The sequence below is a fragment of the Myotis davidii genome, unplaced genomic scaffold, assembly GCF_000327345.1.
Source record: "Myotis davidii unplaced genomic scaffold, ASM32734v1 scaffold1687, whole genome shotgun sequence".
Classification (NCBI taxonomy): domain Eukaryota; kingdom Metazoa; phylum Chordata; class Mammalia; order Chiroptera; family Vespertilionidae; genus Myotis; species Myotis davidii.
In genome coordinates this window covers 195528-205470 of record NW_006297834.1, presented here as the reverse complement: position 1 = coordinate 205470, position 9943 = coordinate 195528, and the positions used below count along the sequence as shown (strand labels likewise).

At 46.5% G+C, this 9943-nt stretch overlaps 1 protein-coding gene across 1 annotated transcript in view; it reads right to left on the bottom strand.

Annotated features, from left to right (window-relative positions):
- Positions 1–9943, bottom strand: part of SNAP47 (synaptosome associated protein 47kDa) — a 72846-nt gene that overhangs the window by 14256 nt on the left and 48647 nt on the right. Inside the window, 3 exon segments of the mRNA XM_015570452.1 lie at positions 3412–3536; positions 4889–5152; positions 9886–9938. Of these exon segments, the coding sequence (XP_015425938.1) occupies positions 3412–3536; positions 4889–5152; positions 9886–9938 (442 nt within the window).

The window sequence follows — 9943 nt, the reverse complement described above, 5'->3', positions numbered from 1 at the left end:
GGGCATCAGGCCTGGGCTGGGGGCAGATCCAGGGATGGGGGGAGATGAGGGTCCCCTGCCCAGGCCTGACACCTCTGTCAGAGGCGTCAGGCCTGGGCAAGGGGCTGATCCTGCGATTGGAAGGTGATGGGGATCAACGCCTGAGGGCTCCCAGTATGTGAGAGGGGGCAGGCTGGGCTGAGGGACACCCCCCCCACACACACACACACCCAGTGCACGAATTTCGTGCACCGGGCCCCTAGTTTATTAATAAATCACGATTAAAGTAAAATATTGAAATAAGTGGCCCAGCTCACTGGTAATATCTCAACTGGTGTCAAAGCCATAAAAAACAACAACAGCATCATAACCACACCTCCTCCCCCAATTAATAAATGAAATTAGCAGTCTGGAGAAGGTTCAGAAGGCACAGGACAAGAAGAGAACCAACCAGAAGAGGTATTCAAGTCTGAAATTATCCCACCATGCCTCACTCAAAAAATCCTCAGTGACTCCAAGCTGCTTACAGGACACACTTCTGACTCTCTGCCTGGCATGAAAGTCCCACTGTCTGTGCCACACCCCTTGCAGGTCCTTCCTGCCTGTCCACTTTTGAGGGTCCCCCAGCCCAGCCCACTGTGGCCCTCTTCATTGGGAATGACAGGGGCATCAGCTCAAGTCTCCTGTCGTTGCTGTTTTCAGCGCCTTCCCTGCAATCCATCAGGGTGGGAGCCTGCCCCGAACCTGCCTGGATAAACCAAAATACCAGACTCGTGCCAGATTCTCATCTGGTTCTTTCCTGGTGAAAGAGGGAGGCAGGATGAAGAAAGACCAAACGCAGGACAAGACAATGGAGTTGATAGGTTCAGAAGTTATAAAGAAAATGCCATGAAACTGAGATGCCCTCAGAGCAAGCCAAATGTGGTTTGGTTTTGTAATCTCCAAATGCTGCATCAAACATGTGGCAGTGACAGACAGTAATAAAGAGCCACCATTCTGAGGCAGGGGAAGTTGGCCCATCCCACCTTAGACAGGAGTCAGGGCACACTGCCAAGCCCATCCCAGACAAGCCACGCTCTCCAGCCCCCCAAAAGGGGTCCTCTTGCAGTGACATAGCCATGGCCACCACAAGGAGCTGCCATCCCAGGAAGTCAGGCGCACCATCTCTTAGCACCAACTGCAGTTTGTCACCAAGACCCATTTCACATGACTTTAATAGCATTTGTAGCAGAAACCACAGCTGAATTGAGGATGCGTGTGCATTTTTTTCTCCCCAGAAATTTAACTCATTCCTCCATATGCTCAAGTTTCATCATACAATGAGATCTCTCTAAGGAAACATGAGATTAACCTCTAAAAGATCATCTCTTGAAACTAGGCTCTTCCTGCAGGAGGAAGAGTGAACAGCTGACAGTAGAAAGCCCTGCCCCTCCCGAAGCAGCCCTGTCCAGTCACTGGTTACCACTTCCTCGGCCCTGAGGCCACTCCTGACTCACTAGGCAACTGTTCCCAGCACTAATGCACAGGCTCACTAATAAGACTTATTGACGACAGTCAGGACCAGCTACACAGAAATGTGCTCTCAGGGGCTGTGGGTGAATTTATCCTGACCTCTCCCATCACTCGTGGCTTTCAGAGGAAGGGTCCTGTCAAATTGCATAGCCACCTTCAGAATTAACAGATAAAATCCCTACATCCCCCATCACAAAACCACAGGTTCCTTCCTCAGCCTCAATAACGTCATGGGAGGAGGGGGCAGATTCCAGATCCCACCAGCCTGAGACCTATGCTCCCATCCACTCCCAGGAGCATGGGCATGTCAGCCTTTACAGATCAGGGGCTCTCAAGCCCAGAGCAGACAAGAGCCACGTGTTCTGGAAGCAATTAGGAACCTGCCACACTTGCTAGTAGCAGCTAAAAAGCAGCATTTCTATGTCATTACAAAAAATGACTAAGTTAGACCAGGAGGAAAAAGTGACAAAACATGTATATTTAAATTACCCCACAGTAAAGATGAACACTTTTTTTCCCCAAAAGGAAAGGGCTAAGCTTAAGGACTCTATGCCTGGGCAGACACATAGAAAACAGGCTTGCAGGTGTGTCTGCAGCACCAATGAAATGGTCTCTCCAAAACAGAGCTGGGTCTGATGGGGCCTTAAAGCTACATACTGACTTACAGAGAGCATACTGCTCACCCTGGGGAAACGAAGTCAGGAAGACACAAATTGCAAAATGCTGATTTCAATGAATAAACTGCAAAGGAAAAAGAAAAGATGACAGAGGGAAGCTCTGCATTAAGGTGTTTCACCGGGCCCAGAACTCAGGTCTCACGGGCTCCTGAACTACAAAATGCACAACACACTCCTGAAGTAGGATGACAGGGAGATGTCTGATGACAGCAGAAATTACTTTTTTTTTAAGGTAAGCTTGGTATGATGTTGGCTTTTATTTAATTACTTATTTTTATTTATTTTTTCAAAATATATTTTCATTGATTTTATCTGATACCTGTTTATTGTCACTTTAGGTAAATAACTAATTTAATATTGCTTCATAATGATATATGATCCTATTTAGCCAAATGTCCAAACTTTACTTTTTAATATATTTTTATTGATTTCAGAGAGAGGAAGGGAGAAGGACAGAGGGAAACATCAATGATGAGAGAGAATCATTGATTGGCTGCCTCCTGCATGCCCCCTACTGGGGATTGAGCCCACAACTCAGGCATATGCCGTGACACTCAACCACTGAGCCACACTGGCCGGACATAAAAACAGTTATCTTTTAAAGATACATACTGAAATATTTAAAAATAAAAAATAATGTCTATGTATTTGCTTCAAAATTATTTAAAAAGGTAAAAAAGCCATTTTATTGCCCAGCAATAACATAGGGAAGACAAATTCTAAGTATTTCTATCAAATATTATTTAAATTTCAACTTCCTGGATACAAAGTAGCCAGTCTCTTCAGAATCTAGTTGAGCACTTGAGATGACAGAACAAATGCCCTCAACTGGACGCACACACACAGCACACCTGTGTATACACACACACAAAAACCTAACAGCACATACACAGTACACATGTACACACATGTATGCTGCATAGGCTCACACACATACACAGACTCACAGCACACACGTACAGATTCAGCAGGCACAGCACACATATGTACACACATGTACCAACCTAGCTCATGTACACATAGCTCATGTGTATACATATGTGCATGGGTAGAAGCATAGGAAGGCTGTGCTGTCTGCATGCACAGAGCACAAGGACTCGGGATGGGCACTGTCTTTCTCAAATGGGTATCTCAGCAGCTCCTATAGGTGAGAGGCAAGTACAAGCCAGGGAGAATCCTTTTCAGGCAGGAAAGAGAAGAGAGTCACCTGCTAGGGAGAATGGAGCCCCCAAATGCATGTTACCTGTCTGAGTTCCTGGGAGTCCTCCTCAGAAATGAGTGGCTCGCTCATCTGTAGTTGAAGCAGCCTGCCCTCCTGGTTCCCCGAGGAGGCCTCTCGGTGCCTGGCGCAGTCCACTGGCCTGGACACTGAAACACAAGTCAAACAGCAGTCACATCTTCCCTGATGCACACAATGTAGAAGTACTTACGACTTTACAAAGATCGCTCCTGCTCTCTGGGCCAACGACATCTCTCCATCTGCAGTCTCTGCCTGCTGGTCCCCTCCCTGAGCCTCAGCTAAGCTGAGTGGCTATGGGGCCTGCCCAAGCCTTGCCTTCCACTCCAGTCCAGGGTGGTTTCCTTAACCCACCCTGACCCCAGTGAAACACTGTAAATACCTGGGGTCTGGTTCTATAACTGGCTCTCAGAAGAAAGGGCCCTATCCAGGAGTAATCATTTTCTGTATTAGAAAAGACTATAAATTTAAAGTCTAAGATAGTACTTGAATCCTCATAAACCCACAGGCCGCTCTGGGTCTGGAGAGCACTGGGATGGCCAGCTGACTGGCCAAACAAAGGTAACTGTGGAGCCACGAGGGAGGGAAAGTCTGAGAGCACAAGGCCAGGCATTGCTCAGAATGGGTTTCCGCTCCAACAGCACCTGCCTGCGTAATGTCCCCGAGGAGCAGAAGGGCAGCCTGGTTAGAGGCTGCTAATCAGGTGGCTCACAGCCCCTCCCATGGTGTGCCACCTGTTCTTTATTTAAAGAACTGACTCCACCTGTACCCTGGCACTGGGAACCCAGATGAGGGCATCACTTAGAGTCTGCTGCCTACTCTTCTGCACAGACCACCTCAGGTACACAGTAGTTACGGTTTAGGATGCTGGAGAGGAGAGCAGGTGGCAGAAAGTGCACAGATCTGAGAACCAGCACAAGATGCTCCAAGCAGCCTTCTCTGCTTTAGTGGAATGGGGGCAATCTATCTGCAGCAATCCTAGTGTTATTCCATTTGCATACCTTTTAATGAACTTGCTTGGAACTGCCCTGCTGTTTATTTTTTCAGCATCACTCCAGGATCTCTCTGATTAGCTTCTGTGAGAGATGGTCTATCCACTCACACTGTGCACAGGACTGTGCTCTGGTGTCCATTTCAACACCTATAGCTATATTACTGACCAAGGCATACTCTTTTTGAATGTTTAGCAAAAGAGTATTATTTAAACAGGGTAACAGGTGACCCCCACCTCCTTCCCAGCACCCTAGTGGTGGTGAGCAGAGCCACCTTTCATCAGAGTGGCTTGGAGCAGTTGCTAAGGAATGGAAAAGCAAGTCTGTCTCGGTAAGGCTCTCACTGGCCTGAAGGGCTGAGGCCCAGCTGGTGGCCTTCAGGACACACCAACTGCACAGGTCCCTCCTTGGTGGTAGAGGTCAGCCACCCCAACCTGCACACAAAGGTGCCCCCTCTAATCCTATTTCTTAAAAAAAAAAATAATTCTTACAAATAACACTCCCTGAAGAGTGCCTGGAGGAGGAAGATAATGCTCGGCCTGTGGTCAGCGGACTCCTATCCTGCCTCAGGATAAAAGCAGGTTGTGATGAGACAGGAAGCAGGTTCTCAGGATCCCAGGAAGAAAAGGGCCCAGGCCAAAGGAGTAAGCTCAGGCAACAGAGGAGTAAGTCTGCCGAAGGCAAGACCCCAGCCCTACCCCAGCCCATCTCTAACTGTGCGAGTGAAAAACGCATCCTGTACAGAGCCACCACACCTGGACCTCATCTCTAGGTCTGGAAAAGTCGCACAAGACAAAACATTACTGCAAACCATGCACTCGAATATCTGCTGTTCTAGGCCATTCTTTATGAAAATGCTAGTGGAAGCCCTTCTAAACAATGTCATAACTTGTGTTCTATACTTGCTAACGCCCCACCTACTCCAACATCCTGGGGGGCTTGTTCATCAAAATGGTCCCCATTGTTCCAATGTGGTCTAGTGTCCCTCACTGGAACATCACATATGAAAAGTCCTTTTCTAAAGTGTTGGTCAGCAGCAGAACACTGTCAGAGCTGGGTTGAAAGCTATCATGGCAGAACAGAGGGAGTATCCTACTAGTTATTATTAGCCTAAAGGAGAGGCCACCTTACGCATGCCGTTAAAGCATTACCTGTGATGACACAATGGCAAAGTGCACTTCATAGGCCTGAGAATAGCAGTTCTCTGGCCTCACTCAGCATGTACCTGTGCTCAGTCTGCCCCCTCCCCCACCCCCAGCATGCTGGCCCCACCTACCTCTCCACCCCACACAGGTCCTGCACTTGGCCCTTCTATCTGCAGCAATCCTAGTGTTATTCCATTTGCATACCTTTTAATGAACTTGCTTGGAACTGCCCTGCTGTTTATTTTTTCAGCATCACTCCAGGATCTCTCTGATTAGCTTCTGTGAGAGATGGTCTATCCACTCACACTGTGCACAGGACTGTGCTCTGGTGTCCATTTCAACACCTATAGCTATATTACTGACCAAGGCATACTCTTTTTGAATGTTTAGCAAAAGAGTATTATTTAAACAACCAGAAAGCCAAAATGGAGGAAATTCTTCCTAGACTATACTAAGTCAGAGATGTTTTTCAGGACAAGCCACGGGCTCAGTGGAATCCCGCCCAGCACAAGGCTTTGGCCACCCCCAGTGCTGTGTTGACACTGGAGCTATTGACTCAGTTACCTCAATGCTTTGAAATATCTTCTGAGAAAAATTAGTTTGGTTCAGTATAAGATGGTTTTTGACTCTAAAGTCGTTAATTATCTCTGCTAACCAAACTAAGCACACATTGTTCCAGCTAAAAGGAAACTTACAGATGATTTCACTTTCCAGGAAGGAGAAGACATCGAGGAGGGCCTGACTGGGCAGTAGAGGCGGCACCAGAGGGCAAGTGTGAGGCAAGATTTCCATGGGGTGAGTGAGCAGGTGACCAGGGTGTCTTTAATTAGGTGGTCAGGGAAGGACTCTCTCAGAAGGTGCCAGTCAGTAAACAACAAGAACAAAAATCAGTTCCGGAACCCTTAACAGTGCCAGGCATGGCCTGCTCTGATGGAGAAGGATCTGTGGGCTTCCGCCCACACCTGTCACTCCAGGACCATGAAACAACCTGGGAGCATGCTACGACTGCTAAAAACTATCAAGACCACCAAAGCAAGGAGAGTCTGAGTAACTGACACAGTCAAGAAGGGTACAAGGAGATGCGCTACCTAAATGTCACATGGGATCCTGAAAGAGTAAAATGTAAAACAATCTGGATAAAATATGGACTTAGGCGAATAGCAACGTATCTTTATTGGTTCATTAGTTATGACAACAAAGGAAGCTAATGTCGGGTGACAACAAGAGTGTGGAAGACATGGGAACTCTGACTATCCTTGTAATTTTTTCTGCAAGTCTGATACTATTCTAAAATCTGAAAGGTTATTTAAAAGATACTATGCAGAAAAATAGCACTTTGCAAATGCTCTTCCCTAAGGTGGAAAGTGCCCACCTGTGTCATTCAGGGCCCTCAGAGGTCCACACAACACATTACTCAGAGGTCTCTGGAAAGTTCTACTCACAAGGCAAATACCTGTCTCCTGTTACTAGACTGCCACCTACTGGCCACATGTTTTACCCAAATACCTCATCAAGGAGAGGAATCCATTTCTGAGATGTCAGTCACTGTTTCCACCTCCACTGTCTCTGCAGTTTCCAATGTGGAACAGCAAAGACAGAGGTGATGGCAGACACAACACAGGCGACAGTGAGAAATTGACCCTTGTCGCCAGGATTGCAGAGGACACAGTGAAGTTTCTAGCAAGTCAGATGCCATCTCACTTGCTAAACTCAACATGCTGGCTTCTTCCAAATACATCACTTCTCATTACCTGAGCCTCTCCAAACCCATAGCTGTAAGAGGCTCCTACTCTGTGAGGCGGGGTGGCCTCACAAAGGGAGGATGGAACTTCTTGCTCAGAGCAGAAGACACTCTGCAGGGATCCCACCCAGGGGCTAAAGTTAGCACCGAGATGAAAACCCATCTGTCAGCTCATTCCATACACATTGGATCCATTACCGTGAAAGGCCAGGCCACAGCTATTCAATCCAACCCTAATCTAGGTGTTTATAGTGTGGATAGAGAAGGCCTATAATCACTGACTTTAGGTAAGGGAGACTGTCCTAGATAATGTGGTGGGCCTGCTACAATCAGTTGAAAGGCTTTAAAAGCAGACCTGTGGCTTCCTGGAGGAGGAAGATGATGCTCGGCCTGTGGTCAGCAGACTCAGCCTGTGCCCAGGAGGTTCAGCCTGCCCTTCCTGACGACACGCCTGTGGAACTTGCACGCACCTATCTTCCTACAGTCTGCCTGCTCCTCTCCAGCCCTGTCTGCCACCTGGGCTCTAGCGTCAGGGCCTGTCATCCTACCTTTCATGGCATCCCTGACAGCAGGCCCAGCAATTTTGTGCAGTGTGACCTCTGTGCTACACATAGCGTGCTCGCATCTGCCATCTCATTCCTTACATGCTGTGCCCTATTTTCTATCAGAAACCCCATGTCCAACAACCCACAAACATGGTGGAGCTCTGTGACAAGGAGGGTTGTGGGTTTTATTTAGCATTTTTTCCCAAGACTATAGGTGCCGAATACCATGCCTGGCTCTGCAGGGTTCTCAGTGCTGGCGGAGCCGGTGGCTGATGGTTCTGTGTGTCTCATCCCTACAGAGCCTCCTCCTCTCACTGCTGAGGCCTCTCCCATGGGAAAATGCAGTTGGTGACTCAGTCAAAACTTGGGGCATCAGAGCAGCTGCCCAGCTGGGCTTGTACGTGGCCTTGCCTGAAGGGCCCTTTGGTCAGGGTCTCACATTGGCTGCCACATCCCATCATTCTTGCCTATTTTATGGGCCAGCTTCTGAGTCCTTGAGTGAGGGGGCCAAAGAAAAACCAGAAATGCCAAGAAAGTAAGTTTTTAAATTAAGTTTTTACATTAATATTTCTAACATTTTGGATCTCATGAGACCAGATCTATTATCAAGTATATATTTTTTGGAAACTCAAAGTCATCTAGAATAATATCAACATATTCATGTGTTAGGGAAATAGGTTACATATTAGAATTAAAATCAATCACTTAAGAGAAAGAAGAAAAGAAACCAGAATAGTAACAAACATCTCTCTTACTTTAAGAGACATGCAGGAATCAAAGATACTTGTAAAAAAAAAATCACATTAAATACAGAAGTAATATTACCTATAATTCTAGTATTAGAAAATATCAGAGTATTTTATGACTTTAGTATTTCTTAAATGGGGCTCACAAACAAACTTAAGGGAGGAAATGGTGGATCTGACCACCGCAAAATTAAAGATTTCTGTAATGGAGGCTGACAGTCTGGGAAAGCACTGGCAGCCTCTCAAATCAATAAGGAATGAAAATCTAGAATACATAAAGAACTCTTGCAAATCAGACAAAATAATAACAACAACAAAACACACAGAACAGGCAATCCACAGAACAAAACCTGTGGGATTAAAGAGCAAATAAGCATCAGATGCTCTATCTCACAATCAGTGAAAGAAATTAAAATACCATCAAGATGCCACAGAACACTTGTAAGAATGGCAAAACTGAGAGGTCAAACATCAAGTTATCCCGTGCTATGGAGGACGCTGTGACCCAAGAACCTCGAGATGTATGGACATGTAATATATCCGCATGTCCTGCCTCCCACACTCCACCCCACTGGACATGCCAGCTACACCCTCCACACCCCAGAGACCTGCAAGAGAACACCACAGAGAAAGCAAGTTTTTCAGAATACCTCACGGATGCCCCATAAACTACTCAAACTATGCTGATAGTTTTCAAAGATTCTGATACCTGAACACACACCTGGAAGGTGGTCTGGGAAGACCTCGATCAAATGTGAAGGAAAACAGGAGTGAGGCTGAGTAAGTTACTGATGGGGGGACTGGAGACTCAGCAAAGCAGGTGGGAGCTACGGCTAGCACAGCCTAAGTGCCCATCTGTAGATGAATGGATTAGAAAACTGTGGTACATCTAAAAATAAATGAGTAAAGCATAACCAATGGACATAAGACACTGGGGGGTAAGGGAGGCCAGGGGATTGTCAAGGCGGGGGGAGGTGAAGGAGACATACGTAATACTCTTTGTAATACTTTAAGCAATAAAAAAAAAAAAGACCCTGAAATGCTAATTCTCAAATCAAATAGAAGAAAAGGTGAAAACACTTAACTCAGACCTCTTTGTTCTGAAAAGGTCATCAAAACCCTTTCTGATCTACTTGGAAATCTCTATAGCTTTCCAGTGTATGATAAACCAAAGTGATTTGAGATTCACAGTTGACAAGTACTAAGGAAAAGGGTCTGAAATTATTTTTATTTACAATGCATGTTAAGTACATACCACAGGCAGTCTGAACTTCCCGGGTCTGTGCACAGGCTGTGCTGACGGTCACTTACCTGCCTGCCAGCCTAAGGAGCCCTTCTCTGCTGGGGAATAGGTTCCAGTGCTTCTGAG